The 19,468-nt window shown below is 32.2% G+C and overlaps 2 protein-coding genes and 1 long non-coding RNA gene across 6 annotated transcripts; 2 read left to right on the top strand and 1 right to left on the bottom strand.

Moving 5' to 3' along the window:
• Positions 1-848: 848 nt before the first annotated feature.
• Positions 849-2,731, bottom strand: LOC129904190 (uncharacterized). Its single transcript, XR_008770397.1, has 3 exons — positions 2,594-2,731; positions 1,733-1,856; positions 849-1,097 (listed from the first exon to the last, which is right to left on the bottom strand). It is a non-coding gene; the product is annotated as an uncharacterized LOC129904190 (long non-coding RNA).
• A 6,118-nt stretch (positions 2,732-8,849) lies between these two features.
• Positions 8,850-14,017, top strand: LOC129902745 (probable GTP-binding protein OBGM, mitochondrial). Of its 4 annotated transcripts, none has more exons than XM_055978127.1 (7): positions 8,850-9,071; positions 9,622-9,929; positions 10,417-10,625; positions 10,705-10,813; positions 12,339-12,421; positions 12,554-12,616; positions 12,714-14,017. In XM_055978127.1, exons 3-7 carry the CDS (start codon positions 10,500-10,502, stop codon positions 13,944-13,946), a joined length of 1,614 nt encoding a protein of 537 aa, XP_055834102.1. In that variant the 5' UTR covers positions 8,850-9,071; positions 9,622-9,929; positions 10,417-10,499; the 3' UTR covers positions 13,947-14,017. The 4 variants fall into 4 exon arrangements, with proteins under 4 accessions (XP_055834102.1, XP_055834101.1, XP_055834100.1 ...); XM_055978126.1 differs by having other exon boundaries at positions 9,614-9,929; XM_055978125.1 differs by having other exon boundaries at positions 9,588-9,929.
• A 1,817-nt stretch (positions 14,018-15,834) lies between these two features.
• On the top strand, positions 15,835-16,642 carry LOC129902852 (metallothionein-like protein type 2). Its single transcript, XM_055978285.1, has 3 exons — positions 15,835-16,005; positions 16,118-16,192; positions 16,312-16,642. Exons 1-3 carry the CDS (start codon positions 15,941-15,943, stop codon positions 16,394-16,396), a joined length of 225 nt encoding a protein of 74 aa, XP_055834260.1. The 5' UTR covers positions 15,835-15,940; the 3' UTR covers positions 16,397-16,642.
• The last annotated feature ends 2,826 nt before the right edge of the window (positions 16,643-19,468 follow it).

The raw sequence follows: 19,468 nt of genomic DNA, 5'->3' as shown, positions 1-19,468 counted from the left end.
TGAATAATGGTAAATAAAAGAACTATTGTCTATTCATGCTTATTTCTTGAACGGATGAAATATATGAAACTCCTTTATATATCTCAGGATTTTTCAAAGTTCTTAATATGGTTGGTAGAACTTTGCTAAGATTTTTCACTGTTTCGAAATATTTAATTTTATGAAAAGAGCACTTGATAATAGTAGATATAAAGAAAATCAATTTATTAAGAAAAAATTAGAAGTGAAACAGTTTTAATTTGATCATATTTTATCCTTATATAATGCAACTAAGAATTGCGTAGATTATTTTTTAAGGATTTTGTATATAGTTATTGTGATATAATATTTTCTTGAAATCAAGTATAAAAAATGTAGACTTTCAATCAGCAAAATGGTTTTCTGAAGCTAAAGAAAAAAAAACACAATATCCAAAAATATGTGTTCGTGTATTTGAAGATGATTATGCCTTTTTAATTAGTAGAGGCAAAGAGGACGTGGGTGGTTTTAGTGCATGACGTGGAGTTGTGGAGGTTGAATAGGGGTAATTTTGTTACTTTTTTCTCAATTTGTTTTTTTAATTCCTTTTTCTTTTAAAGATAAATAACAAAAATACAAAGATAAGAAAATAAATAAAAATAGGAAAAAATATTCATTGTAGCATCCTCTTTTAGGAGAATGCCACTTACAAAACAAAAACTAATTATTACTATTATTTTACCCTAAAAAAAAACTTATTGAAATACGATATAGGAGTTTTATTTTTAAAAAAAACATGATTTTCAATTCAACAATACTGCAGGTCCATAAAATACACAAAACTTCAAATAAGTAATTATCACAAAAATATTATCTTCCTTCGTGCATAATGACAAGTCAAAATATAACCTAGTACATTGCATAACTTGAGTTAAAAGCACACTCTAAAATAACAAAATTAGTCACTTGGTTCAAGTTACAAGCCTTCAAAATTCCGTACATAAGTGTCACACATGTATCATGTACAAGTCCCCAAAATAATATATAAAAACTAGATGTATATGCATATGTGATCTTCAAAAGAGCTCCCAAAAAGTCTACTCCACATGACCATCTTCATATCCCGTCTCGCACATCACCTACGATAGGAAACAACTATCGCTAAGCATAAAGCTTAGTGGTGTATAACCTTTGGACTTAAGTATATCAAGCATCGAATACAAATCTTGGAGAGTTTCAAAATATCAATAGTAATATTCAAAGGCTTAAGTACCAAGGATGCTTATAATTCAATTCAAAAGAGTAGTCAAATAATCAATTTCACCCAATATGTACGTCATGCCTTCACACTAAGCACAATCAATATCAAGACGGACCGAAGCCCCGAAATCAAGAAGTGTCCATATCAAGAAGGGTCATCACCCAATATCAAGAAGATCAAAGACCATATTGAAAGTGGTTTTTCACTCATACTCGAAAATGGACGAAAGTCCATCGGCAAGACGAAATGTAAATCCAAAGTCAATATGGGCAAGATCTGAATCGAGAGGCATGTCAATATCTATGACAAGTCACCGTAACAAGAAGGACAAATTCCCAACAAGAATGCAAAATGATCAAGCAATTCGTACAAGTGGGCGATTCAGCGAAAGTTTTGCAATACTTGAGATAATAGTCATACCAAAATACAAAACAAGGAGTAAGGAAACAACCCAATAAAATACTTCAAATTTCAGAAAAATAAAATATTCCAAGTTCAAGTTTATACACGAACCTTGGCGTTTTAGCACACAACAAGTTCTACCACCACTCGAGGAGTTCAATTTCTCTATGTCATAGATCAACCAAAATCCACTTCGTCAAACAGTTCCTCTTAGCTTGTATAAGAGAATATACACCTTAAATACACAATCAAATATCTACTTAAGTTTAAAAGTTCCAGCATATCAAAACTAAACATAAAATCACTGAAAATCAACCCAAAGTATCAAAACGGAATTTCTAGGCAGCACTACTGCCTTGTATTGGTGCTCAGTTTCGAAGGGGTAAATGGGAGAAATAGGCTTTGTGTCCTCAAAGAAAGTTATAGCTATATGTCTTAGGGTCATATACAACTTTGAATCACCTCTACAGCAATTATGTACAACAAGATATGCTCAATATACCCACAGCAGTCCAAGTAGGATTTTTAGACCAAAATCTGGGCAGCACCTCCCCTGTACTTCATCACCCTTTTTCGAGTCAATAAAAGCAAAACTGGATTTTGGATCCTAAATAAAAGTTATAGCCCTATGAAATATCTTTCCAAAACATCTTTAATCACTCCAAACTAAGTTTTACACAAGGAGTTATACTACAATTACTAACAGCAGTCCCAACCAAAAACGGGTTTGCAAACAAAGTTTATTCCCCCAATTTCGACAACAACAACTTATCAAGAACATCAACAACAATATAAACAATCATTCTACTTTATAACTTAACTAATTCCACTCATTTAATCCAACCAAAACATCCCCTAATCCATAAATTCCAACAAAGCAACAAACAAGTTTATAACACTATTTTCTCCATTCTAATCCGTTAAATCTCTAAACAAGCTTGATAATAAGGAAAACCAACACCTCAATCTTACCTTGAAGTATAAGTCAACCACCTTAATACACTCCTTCTTCTCTGATTTTTAGCTCAAAGTAAAGACAACGCAACGTGCAACGTTTTTCTCTTCACGAGCTTCGGAAATCGGGACTCGAATTTGGGTCAAAATGGCTTTTAATTCTCTCTCTCTCTCTCTCTCTATATATATATATATATATGGTGTTCTGGAAGTGTATTGAATGAAAGTAAAGAGATAAGGCTGAACTTATCTCTTACATGGTAAGAAATATGGGCTGACCCGACTTGGAATCGGGTTGGGCCGAACTTTCTGCACATCTTGACCCTTTTGCCTTACAATGTCCATAACTTTTTATTCTGATGTCATATATAAGCCCATGACCTATGGTTGGAAAGGTATTTCAATTATCTACAACTTTCATTTTATGGGTTTTTCCAAATTTTCAAATTTTGATAGGGTTATGTCCTCCTGAAGTCAGATCACCCAAAAACATAACTTAAAAAATATAAATATTTTTTTTTTGAAGAAAATAAAATAATTCTTAAAAATAAATTGGGGTGTTACATGCATCATGTATTATTTTAGTTGATATTGTATCAGTTTTACAAATGATGCTAAGTTGCCATGTATTAAAATTGGATTAAATAGATAACCATCCCTATGATATTAAAATTATAAGAATTTGATTATTTTCTTAAAAAAGAACTGTAAATAATTAAATAACTATAAAAAAAACTGTAAACATTTAAAATAGTTGTTATGTCAGAAAAAGATGGTTTTAAAATTAATTTCAACTCTATAGAAAAAAAATCAATTTTAGAAAAGAGGAGTCGCCACTTAATTTTTTAAAGAAATTAAGAAAACTTAATTTAAAAGACCCTAATAGATTTAAGTCTTAAAAATTCAGAGAAAAAGGTACGAGGTTCTTATTTCCACTTTGAGAAGGTATTAAGCATTTAAAGTGGCCGCTAACGCGCGGTTATCCGACGATTTGAAAATTATTTGACTAACTTTTAAAAATATTAATTTAAAAGAAAACGAAGACTTTAAAATATTTTTTTGGAAAAAATGATCAAACTTAACATTGAAAATAATATACATGTATATAAAATAAAATAAAATAAAATAAAAAGAAGTAAAGTTTACTAAATGCCTAAGTAAAGGTAGAAAATCATCTAAAGAGTAAATTAACTTGAATTGGTTTATCTTTAGGGAAATCTAATTAAGTTAAAACAAATTAAAATTAATATCTAAGCAAACATAAACAACATAAGTGAATAAATTATTACAACCCGAATTAATATAAATAAACAATAAATAACACATAAAAATATTGCCCGACACTTAATTTCTGTACACCTGGACTAAGCTATTGGGTCATCTGCGTTTTGGGCCCTATGCACAATTTCACTGTATATCGCAGCTGTATACACACTATATATCGAAATGTATATATACTGTATACAGCGTATACAACTTTATTTCTGTATACACACAGTATACCACCTGTTTGTTCCCTATATCTGTTGTATACCACTGTATATCAGACTGTATATATACTGTATATCAGCATATACGATACTGGTTTCCACCTGTATTCCGTGTATACAGCCCAATATTAATATATAAATAATGAATATTACCTTATTTTTCATTTATCAACTTTCCAGCAATTCAAACAAGATGACGGGAGACTCAAAACTCAACGATATGCAACAATGGGGTCCAAAGATAGACTCGAATTGATATCACATACACCAAAATAAAATTACATAAGCATTTACTTATTTTAAGCTAGACCAAGGAACATATCATGATATTTTAAGTTATCAAATTGATGAGCATCCTAGAAGTGATCAACAACATGCATATATGTGGACAAAGGAAATGAAAGAAGAAATATATTCAAGTAACTAAAGAACACGGATTTAATATATACGTTATACTAACTCAAATATCTTTCATGAAATAATCATAACACATGATGGCTAATTAATTCTAACACATGCTAACTATAAAAAATTTCTATCATTAATCTAATTATTCTTAATACATGCTAACTAAAAAAAACAAGACTACGAATCAATTAAATATAAAACATGAAATAATTAAATAAAATAAAGTTGAGAAAATATTTTACCTCTTTTCGGGCAGCAAGACTGAAGACGATGAGCGGAAGACAACTTCACCACCACCCAAGAGCTTGATTGAACTCCAATTTACAAAAACAAAAAAAATAAATTTAGACTCGAACCTTCATGAGTTCGACGTTATAAGAACACTGTTCTTAGCCGAAATTTCGACTTCAATCTCCTATTTTCCTTGAAGAAAAATATAGATTGAAAGCTAGAAATTTTCACAACTTTTAGGCTGGGGACAAGAGTCCAAAATTCTAGCCAAGTTAAGAAAATTTCTAACTCTCGGGTGGCTAAAAAACCTCCCCCTTCTTCCATATTAATAAGAATATGAGCCTTTATATAGGCTTCAAAAACTTCAAATTTTCATACAATTTTCGATGTAGGAGATTGGAAATTTTTTTATTTTTATTTATTTATTCTTTTTTTTTAGAAAAAACTAAAATTTTCACAAATGCAAACTATAATTAAACTAACCTAACTAACATTATATTTAGTTAAAAATAAAATCTTTTTGAGATGATTTTCAAATAACTACATAAATAGTAATCAAAGATATAGTTATAGAAATATGTATATTATACTAAAATTTATAAAAAAATAAAAAAAGTTAAGAATAACATGAAAATATCTTTGTTTTTTATAAAAAACTAATTATTTCAAAAATATTTGAAATTCAAAGAAACTCGATAGCTAATTTGCGTTATGGAGGGTCAAAATTGGGTGTCAACAATAGTTATCAAATTCAAAATTTTAAAAAATCTGTAAAAATTAAAGGAAAAAAATAACTAAGTAGATAGATAACAATCAATTTGATTTTAAAACGGATAGAATTTGAATTTACAAAAAAAATGTAATAATTAAAATAAAATAAAAAACAGTAAAAAGAGTAAAGTAACTATAAATTTTGAATTTTAAAAAAAAAACTGAAAAAATTAAAAGCAAAAACTAAGGAGGATATTTTTTCTCATTTTTAAATAAAGTATAAATACCTTTTTGATTTTAAAAATATGACTACACTACTTTTGAATTGAAAGTGATATAGTTTTGTATTTTATAATAATAGCATTAGTGTGCGTGATTCAATGGGAAATGGAGGTAAATCGTGCAAGTATCACGTGTATTTTAGAATTGGATTAAATAGATAACCATCGATTGAGTGGTTTAAGAAAGTTTAGAATTTGAATTAATAATTAACAAAATTGAAAATAATAAAAATAACAAAAAAAAAATTAGTAAAAATCTAAAGTGACGGTAAAAAATTTGAATTTTAAAAAAAGTTGTAAAAATTAAAAGCGAATACTAACTGGTTGTTACCTAACTAACTAAATTTTATCTTAAAACTAACACATGTCTTGATCCTATGCAGTCACTTGGCATGATCATAAGCTAGACTTTCTTCCTTTTTAATTATATATAGATATATAGATGACTAAAAAGATTATATGAGAGAAATAAATTTCTAAGTCCCGTCTAATATAAAGTACAAATAAGTGTTAAAGGGTGACTCAAGACCAAGTTGAATTGGTATTATTGCCGAAACTAAGGTGTTGTTTCGCCCCAACTTTCCAAATATTCTTGGCAAGTTGTTCTTGGGAGAAATTTCGGTGAAGTTTCACCATGCGTTTGACCACAATTTTTTTCAAGTTTTGGTGAAATTTCAAAAAATATTATTTTATACCCGTAAATTCTAAAAATTATTTAAAATACTCATAAGTTTGTGTTATTATTTTATAATGAACATGTTTCCTTAAAAAAAACCTTATAACATAATTGATAACAATCAACAATAACAAAATAACAATATAGGCAAAAACAATGCATTAATCGAATTAAAAATAAATTATTCTTTTTTCCCAATCTTGTCACTCAAACTGTTCTTTTTTGGAGGAGGTAATAACAAACTATTCTTTTATAAAATCTTTCCATATTCTACGGACAATTTCTTTTTGGCAAGCTTTCATTTCTAGATCAGATGACCGAGAAGATGAAACAATATTGTTACTCTGAGTCGATTGTTCATCATTTTCATCAACGATCATATCATCACTTTCATATTCAGTGAATATTCTATCACTATTTTGATTTTCACCCAAAAAATTATGTAATACAGCATAAGCAGCTACTATTCTCACCTGTATGTCTAAGTCATAGTTGTTCATGCCTTGTCGTAGTATTTTGAATCTACTTTTCCACGCACCAAATGTTCTTCCAATTACATTACGCAAAAAGACATGTCTATAGTTAAATAATTTTTTGTCATTCTTAAGCTCTCTTTCACTTCTCCTGTATTCTTGCAAATGATATCACATTCCTTTAATAGAAATATGGTTGTTGGCTCATTGAGAGAAGTTTCATTAAAGAAGGTCGGTGGATATTCCGAATCACCTCACCCTTTACATCATCACCCCAAAAAATTCAAATTTTATCCGGTGTGTTACAATACGCATTTTGCATACTTAACTTTCTCTTGTAGTTGTTGATCTCCTATGGTCCATGAAAAGGTTCCATAAGAATAATAAAACTGTATTTATGACGTTTATTTTGATCCATTAATCTCTCAAACACATTTTGAGTTTTAACAAATCTTATATTTCAAAATATAGCTTTTTCAATCATTGAAAAACTCCGTCAGTCCTATCTCTGCTGCTCCTTATTTTTACCTATAGTGGTATGAATGTTTTGACTCGATTTGGACCTCTTAGCACCACTCTCTAAAATTTTCATATGTCTTGGTAATAAATCCCCCCTCCCTCACTATTTTCTCCACATTTCCTTCTACATCATCATCCTCTTCCTTCTCTCCTCTCTATTGAATTTCCTCCTATGTAGGCTCTTCTAAATCCAGTAAACTTTCATTTACCGTCTCCTTTTCCCCCTCCCCCTCCCCCTCTACTTTGCTATCTCTCCTTTTTGCAGAATGCTCCATGCGATTACTAATTTCCTCCTTGTTATAGTTTTTATCCTCTATCATTAAACTCCCTTCTCTTTTACTACCACCCTCTCCCTCCATAGCAATTTTACCTTTCTTTTTTCCTTCAATGTTTATTGATTCGCTCCCCCTCCCGTATCTTTCTTTTGAAAAACTTTTTCTACCCATTCCTTAGTGTTTTTGTTCTTCTCCTTTTCCTCTCCCTTCTTCCCATTATTTGCTCCAATGTCATCTTGTGTATTTAATATCTCATACTTATTTTCCGTTGTAACTCCCTCCTTTTCATGCTGTGTAGCCTTCTTGTTCCACACTTGTTCAGGTTTTTCTTCTCCATATTTTCTCCCATCCATTTCTTTTCCTTATCTGTATTTTGAACTCCTCTATAGACGATCGACGAAAGGCATCTCTGATCCATTGATTCACCACTGAACGGCTTTGGCTTTCTTTTTCTACTCGATTGATGAGGGCTCATTTGGTTTCTGATTACCCTCAGTTTCCTTTTTCTTCCCTTTGTTCTCCATTTTGTTCCCCTTCACATCTTTTCCCTTTTCGTTTTCTTGCTTTTGGGTAAAGTTCTGGATGAATTACAAAGCATTGTTCCTCATCATACCCCTTAAATTTTGCAAGTTTTACAATATTTAGGTACATGATCGTAATTGATTTTAATCCACTTCTCCAGTATCTCTCCTGATTGCATTCTCATCCCCACATTGATCCTTTTTGAAGTTTTCCTCAGTAATTCAACTTCTACCTTGACACTACCATAGCTTGGTCGTGTTTGATTCCTGGTTGCTTGTTATGATGAATCTTATGATTGTTGATTGTTGTATTTTGCATGTTCTATTATTTTGTAAGTAATTTACCAAAGTGTGTGAAACTCATGTACATGTGAATTTTTGATATATTGGTGTTGTGTTGATCAATGTTCAATAGTCTTTCTAAGAGGTGAGACCAATATTGTTCATTTTTTATTAAAGGGTCAATCCGTTCCAACCCGCAACCCGTTTAGGACTGGATTAGACTACTATTTTATAGATTCTTTAGGTAAAATGATTAGTTCGTACTAACCCATTTAACTCACTAACATTTTAAGATTGAGTTGAATTGAGTTGGACAGCCCATTTTGACAACTCCACCTGCACCCATACAAATTTATTTACTTTTTGTTTATACTGCCCCCGTCCTACACCTACATATATCTAAACCCGCTCCGCCCCGTCCCTTATCTATTTGAACCCGTTCCGATTCACATTCGCTCCGCCCCGTTGTCATCGGCACACGCAAAACCACTTGCCGGATGGTTTATGCTTCATTGCTAAGGAAAAGGCTATGAAATAGTTAGGGGTTTTGTCGTTGATTATCACTGTAGCACCATCAAACATCTCCCGCCGCCTACTGTCCTCCGTTCGCCGGATCCGAGTCTTCAGCTGTAACTCTTTCTAAATTCTATCTGTTTCTCTTTTTTCTTTTTCATTTGTTTGCCTTTTAATCTGTGAATGGTATTTAGTATATACATGATTCTTTTTTGATGTTTGGGACTGGAAAACATGAATTATTTTGAAGTTTGTGGGTTTTCAAGATAATGCAGGTGAGGTGTTTGAGAAAATTACTTTTAACCTAGAAGTAATAAGTTGTCTAGTATTTAAGTTACTTGAGATAAAATAACAATGGAATATAAATTTTTTAGACAGAATGGCAAACCATTGTGTTGTTGAACTTTGATGATAAGTGTGATTTGTTGTTAGAGAAGTGGATAGTACTTTCTCAAATTTGAAAGGATTTGAAGATTTTCTTATGTTGATTTCTTATTGCTATTTTATTTGCTTCAGTTGTAGTTCAGTAAATAAAATTGATTCACCGTATGTTTCTGCCAGAAACTTGTTATTCCTTATGTTTTGATTCACTGTAGCAAATAAAATTCATTCACAGTTATTTCATAATTCAGAAACCTAATTTAGATACATATGGTAGGGCTCCAGTAGACAGAAATGGTAGCCTAACATGTCTGTTGAGCCGAAGGGAAGGAAACTCGATGGTGAACCTCCACGCAGTTGTTTCATTCGGCCACCAAAAAGGAGAGCAACCTCGGTGACTGCAGCACAAGCAAGCAGCATCAATCTCAAGCAACTACATGATAGGAATTCTGCAGTAGCTCAAGCACAACAAGACGGCTGCACAGGCAATTTTAGGATATTTGATTCTCCATTTGGAAATTTTCTTGTACCTGTAATTCCAACTCCTGCTGAACTGGGCAGAGTGGATAATCCATCGATGCTTACAAGTAAAGGTAATCTTTGAGTTTGTTTAATGTCCCATTGGTTGCCGCCTTTGATATGATCTTATTAATACTTAATACCTATTCCGTGGTTAAAACTACATTGTGTGGTAGCTCTTTGATTTTATTCTTGAAAGAATTTGATGCAATTATTTGTTATCATACATTCATTAGGCACTGCATATTTAACAGATCTCATACCAAAGTATCGGGGTGTCGCTCATTTGCTAATTATCCTGTGTTGGTCTAGCTTCCTAAAAAATTACAGCAATAGTTGATCCATTGAAGACATTCTTTTTTGCTAAGGCATGTGCTAGTTGCATTCCGCCATAGTCTTTCTAAAAAGATAAATGTGGGATGTTTTGTTTGATCTTCTTTGAATACCTAGACTGAGTTGCCTTAATTTCTCATTGTTATCTATATCTGCTTGAATGTTAAATATATCACTTTGCAAAACTTTTAAATATTTCCAGCCTTTTTCTGTCACTCATGCTAGCAGGTGATGATATCTAAGAATCAGAACTGATTTTTTAATAGTGTGGAACCTCAAAGACTTGGAAAATTACAGAGTAGAACAGGGCCATGTCATTTAGCAAGAAAGTCCTCTACTTGAAGGATTGGCGAAGATGCTTGTGGTCTCCATGGCTAATCCAAACCTATTCTTTCTCAGACATTGTCCACAAGAAAACGAAGCTTGCTCCTCTACAGGTTCGTGATACTTCCACTTCTCTTTGCTCACATTTATACCCCAGTACGTATTTGTCTGTTTATACAAGTTTACATACAGGAACGTAGAATGATTGACCGCTTTCGCATATGGGCCAAAGGAGGTGATGGTGGCAACGGTTGTATTAGTATTCGTCGTAGTCGACATGATCGCCGTGGCACACCTGATGGTATGTCCTCTAATCAGTTTATAACTCAGTGCTGGTAGGGTCGTAGGGAGGAAAATATGTATCTAGTTGACTTCATCTTCCACTTGCATCTTTGGTTCTTTTTCTTTCTCTATTGAAGTTTTACCTGTTCTCTTATTTAGTTCTTGTTCTTCTCTTATGTTGCTCTTTTTCTCCTTCAATTTTCTTTCTGTTATTACATTGCTTGGCTGCGCATATCATCTCTTGGTTCCCAAAAGATCTTTTGGTAACTATTCTCTTTTACTTGACATGATGGATATACAAGACGACCTGCTCAGGTACTGAATAAATAATTAAGATACTGTTAACTTTAACATTCTCAAAAACAAAACAAAAAACAATTAAAATTCTGTCAACAAATCAAGGTACACGCCAAGTTACCAACCCATGGTAAATATGAAAGTTAGGCAAGCAATATGTTTTATATATATATATATATCCTGAATTTAACATATCAACTGTTTACTAGTAAAGTTTGAACTTTAAACCAACTATTCCGGAGGCTTTAGGTCCAAGACTAACTACTTCATTTGTTGGTTGGATGAAATGCTTGTTTGAAGTGATGTATCAGTAAACAAAAAACCAATTATTTGTAGAGTTAGAATTCTCCTAAACCTCAATTACAGAAAGAGAAATACAAGATTGAAAGAAAATAAACAAAAAGTTGATACACCACAATGGAAAAGATAGCTGTACTTTGTTCACTTGCCTCGTGAGAGGTATGTTAACCTAAGAGAGAACGAGAAATGTAATTTAGTTTGATCTGATTTAAGTTATTGTAACTCAACTTTTATGAGAACAGGGATTGAGAAAGCTGAAGGGTAGGTTTATAATGAGCTGAAAATTGCAAGTTCGTGTCTTAGTAGCAAATCTATATGGTTCAGGGGTAATATGGTATGCGACGGCATAAACAACAGGTCCATGGATTTTCCAGTGAGAAGTGAAGCGCACAATTAGCCCAGTTAAAAACTCCAAACATACATGAATGATCAAATTGCAATTGAAGTACTTATTCAGCATCGGATATGCAATAATACTGATACTAATCCGTCTCTTCAAGTTTGAGATTCAAATTTGCGACCACTTCTTGTTGGGATCACTTTGTGCATCATTGTTTTAGGCGCACACTTCCTTGAAGAACATGCTTCACTCCTGAAATGGTTTCCCCCATTTTGCATTGGTTCATCCCTTCTAGTGATGAAACGATGGCTGTTATAACACTAACCTAAAGAAGGTCTTTTCATTCTTGGCCTCCTAGCTAAAGTTACTCCACTTTGTTTTTCCCAGAGAATTTCCTGAAAAGGTTTAGCATCTGTATATGTTCCTAGTCTGTCCTTTTCTTTTTACCTCTATAATTTAATTGCTTTTTCCTTTCTTTCTATTTTCTTCATACATTTTGTTTAACCAATATAACTCATTTTATGATAAACAGTCAAGCTTGATTTTCTATGATGACCAGTTGTAGGGTTTCCTCTTTTCTTTACCTCCTTTGTTGGACTGAATGCAGGTGGGAATGGTGGACGGGGTGGTGACGTGATATTAGAATGTTCCCCTACAATGTGGGATTTGAGTGCTCTGCAGCATCACATTGTGTGTTTTTTCTTCCCTACTTGCACGATACCTGTTGCACAATTAACTATTGTTTGAATTTACCCCGTTATTGATTAATATATGCGACACACTTTGTATTCTGGTTGCATAATTGGTTGTGACATGTTTCAGAATGCAAAGAGAGGGGGAAATGGGTCTTCCAAAAATATGATAGGAAGCAGAGGAGCCGATAAGGTTAATTTTAGTCTTTCTTGATCTTCAGAGTCTTTGGCATATGTATATCGTTTTTCTTAATCAAGCCTAAACTAAGGACGGCTCGTTTGTGTGGCAGGTGATCCAAGTTCCTGTTGGTACCGTCATTCATCTAGTAGAGGGTGAACTTCCATCTGCAGTGGAGAAGAGTTCAAGTTCTAAGTTGGACCCTTGGGAGATACCAGGTACAGTTGATACTGATTCGTCAGAGTTTTCTACACAATCAATTTCGGCCGACCAAACCAGGTCAAAAGTTGAGAAGAAAGTCAAATCAAGTGGACGTCGAGCTTCTCGTGGTGAAGAATACTCTACAGCTAGGACAAGAAATATTTGTTTGCCAACCAATTCCCCCATTCAGTGCTCGATTGCTAGAGACAAATTCAAAAGTGATGATGGTTTGAGTGATTGGGAAGAAGAAAGCTGTGGACAAATGGAAGATCAAGATGGTGATGATATTATGGGAACCGAATGTGAAGATGAGTTGGAAGAAACTGAACTTATAGAATACAATGTGGCAGAGTTAACAGAACAAGGCCAACGAATAGTTGTTGCTCGTGGAGGGGAGGGTGGCTTAGGCAATCTGTCTATGAGGAAAGTGTCAAAGATGACGCAAAAGGGAGCCGATTCTGATGATGAAGTATCTGATGATTATGATCATGCATCACCAAGTGTTGGCTTGCCTGGCTCAGAGGTGCTACTTGTTCTAGAACTAAAGAGCATTGCTGATGTGGGTCTTATTGGGATGCCAAATGCCGGCAAAAGCACCCTTCTTGGGGCATTGTCAAAGGCTAAACCTGTTGTCGGTGATTATGCGTTCACAACATTGAGGCCTAACTTAGGTAACGTAAATTATTACGATTTTTCTTTAACTGTAGCTGACATCCCAGGACTCATAAGAGGAGCCCATGAAAACCGTGGTCTTGGGCATGCTTTCCTTCGGCACATAGAACGTACAAAAGTTCTAGCATATGTGGTAGACTTGGCTGCAGCTCTGGGTGATAACAAGGGAATACCACCATGGGAGCAGCTAAATGACTTGATTTTGGAACTCGAGTACTATTCTGAGGGTTTATCTGATCGACCATCCTTAGTGGTGGCTAACAAAGTCGATGAAGATGGGGCTGAAGAGGTATATAAAGAACTAAAACGCCGTGTATCTGGTGTGCCCGTTTTCCCAGTTAGTGCAGTCCTAGAGGAAGGAGTACCAGAACTGAAAGATGGTTTAAGGATGCTCATCAGTGGTGAACAAACACACAGGCTAAAATTAGATGGTATAGTTCTTCACCAGGATGCTGCTTTTGTGAGCATCTAGTCTTGTATCCTTTCCCTTGAAATGAAATAATTTTATTGACTTTAAATAAAATTGCCTATTTTCGCTTAGCATATTATGAAGTGAAAATGATCTCTTATGACCGGTCACTTACAAATTGAATAAGAAAATAATTTTTTTAGAGATCTTATAAAAAGGACATAAAACTTAAAAACAAGTTTGCAAAGAGCTACAAAATCAAATCGCCCCGTATTGAATAACCAATCATTTTCAAATATCTCAAATGAGTTACCAATCATTTTCTAATATCTCAAATGAGTTTAAACTATGTGAAAGATTGTTTATTATACGTAAGCAACATTACTTGATAATGTATAAATTATATTGAAATAACTTAATGTTGTATATGATTTATATTATAGTCTATGTTGTCATGGAGCCAATAAGATTAGCAAGTTGTAGTAGAAAAAGAAGAATCTTAAACTTTCTATCGTGTAAAAAATAGTGATGTGCTTCTCTTTTTATTAGTACAAAAGAAGAAGACATATGCTTCCTCCTTTGGTAAAAGATACGTGAAAGCCTTGGTAAGCATTTTCAAAAGCAAAAGGGGATTGATGATTGATAAAAACACCACTTTGAAAGGCTAGAAAATAAAGTAATATTGAGAAACTTTGTATTGGTATGTCATATTCATCTCAAAGAGTTTTTGACAAAAGAATTTTTTAAACTAATAATACTTTAGTTAAAAACTACAACCTATTTGACAAGATCCTGCAACTATCAATTAATCAGATGTTATATGGAGAATTTAACAAAGACATTTTCTTGTGTAATTAATATTATATAAAATTCCAAATAAGCCTACTTTAATTGAAAATAAATAAATCCTATATTAAAATCACTTTGTAAAAGTCTCCCAACATTGCGATACCAATTGGATAATGTTTTTTATTATATTATTAATATTAAATACAGAAAAGTTTATAAATGCTAAATTGATGCCCAACGCAAATGTCACGTCAGTTTTATTATTTATACAAAATAGGGAAAATTGCACTAATAGTCCTTGAAGTTCAGTTAGATTTGCACTTCTCAAACGATATTAATCACTCTTAAAACATATCCTCTTCGATCCAATTTATGTGATGTAGTTTGACTGATACGAAATTTAATTAATATGGGAAAATTTCCTTTATATTTTGATGAAAAGTTACTTTTTTATAATTTAAATTTTCTTAATAAAAATTCTAATTGCTAAAAAATAATGAGTAGCTTACATAAATTCTACTAGTTTACGAGTTAATTACTTAGATACACATCAGTTTGCAATATTACGAATCTTATCAGATTTTGATGTGTCTCGATACATATATCTGAGTATACATTGGGTTAAAATTATAAGTATTTTGTTCTAAATACACTGTATCCAAGTGGACCCGCGTGTATCTGAGACACATAGACAAATCTCGCTCGTATCTCTCACCTCCCTCCCATCTCGCTCGCATATCTGGCATCCCAAATATATGCGAATTATACTAGATACATAGAATCTAGTGTGACTTGCATGTATCTGGGATACATAGACCAATCTCGCTCGCCTTCCTCGTTTTCTAGCTTGCCTCTCTCCATATTTTAGTGTATCTGATAGCAAAAAAATGTATCTAAATGTATTTGAATTTGGTATGAAAGTATTAATTAGTGATATACAAATATAAATTAATGATATACAATATAATTATTTCAAATTATAGAAAAATTAATAAATATAGTATAAATGTTTATGTAATTACGCAGTTTCTCCAAAAAATATTGGAGTCAATATTGAACACTAGTATACAAATTCCCCATTATTATTATGTTAACGTGTCACGTATAGAATCACCAATTTTATCCTCATTTCTCCTATAAAAATCCCCCAACTCTATGCTTCACCTTTCATCATAACTACAACAAGAAGTTGCTCTAGTCACTAAATTTCTTTTAGAACAAATTAAGCTCTTTTATATATCAAACGACAAATAATTAATTAAGAAAATATGTCTTGCTGTGGAGGAAGCTGTGGTTGTGGATCTGGCTGCAAGTGTGGCAGTGGCTGTGGAGGGTAAGTAGAGATTATTATTATCTCGGAAAAGTCACTTTTCTTCTCGATTTTAATTTTTTTTCACAAAATATAAATTAAAGATGTCATTAATTTTGTTATAATGTTACTGTAGATGTGGTATGTACCCGGACATAGAGAAGTCCACTACCTTTACCATCATTCAAGGTGTTGCACCCATATTCAACAAGTACGTATATGTTTTTTTTTTGTTTAAATTGGAAAATTAATTAAATACTATAGTATATATTTAGAAATTGGAAGACTAAATTAAAAATATTACTTAATTTTAATATAATGTTGTTGCAGCTATGAAATGGCTGAGGAGAAAGCAGAAGGAGGAAATGGATGCAAATGTGGATCAAACTGCACTTGTGACCCTTGCAATTGTTAAGAACTATTATGTCTCTTTATTAATTAAAACTATGTTTTAAAAGCTTTTATTTTCTGTAATAATAATGATAAGACTATTACTACAGCGATAGAACTGATTAAATATATATATATATATGATGATCATCATCATCAGTTCTTAGGTTTGTATGAAACATGTCTTTCTCTAATTGGTATATTTGTGGAGTGTGATTTGGGGTTGTAACACAAATGCATCACATCATTTATGCCATTTAATTATGTTTAATTTGTAGTTGTCTCTGAAGAAATATCTCATATTAATTTCTTTCACACCATATATACTCTTTCTATTGCAATCTTAATGAGTAATGAGTTTTGAGATATAGTCTACACATCTATGCAATTTTATCTACTTATTTATCATAGTTAGTAAATACATATTTTTACTGTATTGAATCACTTAATCATGGTAAATTATCGAAATATTAAGTATATTTTCACCGTCTGACCGTACTGAAAATTTTACTACACATTCACAACTCATGGTTCTTTGATTGAATGTTGCTAATCAACTTTTAAGAGTCCGGAGGTAAAATCGCCACTTTTTTCTTCTAAAATGCACAAAGGATACCTCACTAGCATGAAAATGTTTCTATTTAATTTTTTAACGTTAAAATTTAAAATTAAAAAATAAATTAAAAATTATATTTTTCACTTCCGTTAGATAAAAGGGTATATGTGAGCCATTTTTATAATAATAGGAGTGTATGTGAGTAATTTTTATAACGATAGAGATATATATGAGCTACTTTTATAATGAGAGTTATATCAGATCAAAATCACGAAATTAAAGGGATACATTAAGCCCTTTTCCCTTGATTTGTTTTGCCCCATTCGAACTTGTGCTTGTGTTTGAGGTGCTCTCTTAGAACGTACATGTGTGCTGATGGGTTGGAGTTGTAGGTACTAGGTAGAAGTAATAGTTATATTTGTGACCATTCTATTTATTTATTCAGAGATCAACAAAATCCTTCCTTACCCTATTACTTTTGTAAGTCATTAAAATAGCTCGAAGTCCATGTTCTAAAAATTAATTTTCCGCAAACCATCTTTGTTTTGAGTGAATGATATCTCAAAAGAACTGAAATGTCAAAGGGAGTTTAATCTAAAATTTGCAACTATTTGAATAAGATCTGAACTAATTTTAGACTGAATTTCAATTGTAGTTCATTGAGTTTCGAAATTACAATCGGATGGTATTAAATTTATATTAAAGTTGTAGTATAGTAATATACTGAATTGTATGAAAATAATATTTTAAGTTTGTATTTTATTGTAATTGTATTGAAAGTTGTATACAATGTTGTTATAGTTGAATTAGCTATCCAAAAATCAACTTGAACGTTATATAATATTTATACGGTTATATACATATTTCATGGAGAATTTATCTAGCTTTTATACATAAATCATGAGTGTGATTAGATGTGTAGTTTTTTTCTTTCTTTTTTCAGAAATTTAACATGAAATTTATACAAAATTTGTATAATTATATACATATTCCATACCTATTTTATACAGTTTTCATACATGAAATTATAAGGGAAACTGTAGCAAGAGTGAGTAGGTCATTGTATAAGTATGTGATCTCCATCTTTGGAATTTTCACCACTTTATAGTTAGTTTCACTATACCCCAAACTAAAAGATAAAGGATTTCAGCTACATTATAACTGTCGCCTAACTTTATATGACAACAGGAAAGTTGTTTAATTTGTCTTGCTAACTCCAGTGACGACAATGAATTACCCAGGATAGGAAATTCCAACTCTGTCAATGAACATGTCTTAGGTCAAAAATGAAGAATAGGTGGTTCATTTTGATGCTAAAAGATTGTTGTTAATCCCACTCTTCGGCCAAGGATCTTGATTTTAAGAGCATCCGACCAGTTGTGGTATATGCACTCTTTATCAGTGGAACTTAAAGGGATGAAGTTATCAGTTCCTAGTGGATTATCTGTTTCATCTGAGGGGTCAATCCCCCTCTATGTTGCTTTGTAACTATCACTTAGTTTCCTGTCTGGGTTAGCTTATTAGTGATTTCCTTTAATTTATTTAGGAAGGTGATCGTATTGGTACTTGTAGAAAGAGGTTGATTGACCTACAGTAGTATTTTGAGGATCTGACATCGGTGTATCAATATTTTTGGAAGGTCCGAGGAACATAGAAAAAGACAATCTTTTTACCTGTTATCTGGATCGATTTCATGTGCTTTCTTGATATCAAATTCTGTTAGAAGAAATACAGAGAAATTCTAAAGCTTTGAGGCATTATAGATCACTATCTTTCAAGAGTTATTGCTTGTATTACTTTGAAGGATTACAAGCAACGCTCTATCAGGATACAACAAAGCCTAAAATTTATATGCAATCGAATTATGCTACAATAGGGAATTCATCGTATTTATAGAGTCTGTTAAGGAGAACTTTCAAAAGAGTCACTCCTTTTCTAAATATACGCAACCTTTCTGTTTAATTAAAATTTAAATATTAATTCAAATTTTAAATAAACAAATTGGTTAAAATAAATTACAAAATAAAATCTTTAATTTAATTACAAACTACTTAACAATCTCCCACTAGTTTGTAATATGTCTCATAATATCACACATATTGAAAGTATCTTTTCTAGTGTTAATTGATGCTTAGCTGTTGAGAAGTTGTTATTAGATGGTTAATTAACAAAGTTAGTTGGCCAGTTAGTTAGGCAAGTTATAACAGAATTCTGTTAGTTAGCTCACACTGTTCAATGAGCTTTCTTAGACCACAAGATATTGCTCACTATATAAAGAGCATGTGTAGTGTGTGATCAAAATTAAGTAACACATTAATCAGTCTATCTTCTTTTCCCTTAGTTTCCTTTCAATTGCTTCTCATTCATCAATAGATTAGATAGTTAAAATTTCATATGGTATCAGAGCAGAGATTGCAGTGAGTGTATTTACAGAGATGATACATCATCATTGCTGAAGCTCGAGAAGAATTGAAGCCATGGTTACTTCAGAGACATCAAGGGAAGAGACTACACAGATTTCACAATTAGATTACACTCATC

This window comes from Solanum dulcamara, chromosome 9, assembly GCF_947179165.1.
Source record: "Solanum dulcamara chromosome 9, daSolDulc1.2, whole genome shotgun sequence".
In the NCBI taxonomy this organism is placed as follows: Eukaryota; Viridiplantae; Streptophyta; class Magnoliopsida; order Solanales; family Solanaceae; genus Solanum; species Solanum dulcamara.
The sequence above is the reverse complement of the archived record's forward strand: the minus strand, read 5'-3'. Positions and strand labels throughout refer to the sequence as shown.

Excerpts from the sequence above, each read along its gene's own strand:
- LOC129902745 (XM_055978127.1), top strand. The coding sequence starts at position 10,500 with ATGTCATTTAGCAAGAAAGTCCTCTACTTGAAGGATTGGCGAAGATGC. Across the intron at positions 10,814-12,338 it reads TCGCCGTGGCACACCTGATG|GTGGGAATGGTGGACGGGGT; the intron begins GTATGTCCTCTA and ends GACTGAATGCAG. Across the intron at positions 12,617-12,713 it reads GAAGCAGAGGAGCCGATAAG|GTGATCCAAGTTCCTGTTGG; the intron begins GTTAATTTTAGT and ends TTTGTGTGGCAG.
- LOC129902852 (XM_055978285.1), top strand. The coding sequence starts at position 15,941 with ATGTCTTGCTGTGGAGGAAGCTGTGGTTGTGGATCTGGCTGCAAGTGT. Across the intron at positions 16,006-16,117 it reads TGTGGCAGTGGCTGTGGAGG|ATGTGGTATGTACCCGGACA; the intron begins GTAAGTAGAGAT and ends ATGTTACTGTAG. Across the intron at positions 16,193-16,311 it reads GTTGCACCCATATTCAACAA|CTATGAAATGGCTGAGGAGA; the intron begins GTACGTATATGT and ends ATGTTGTTGCAG.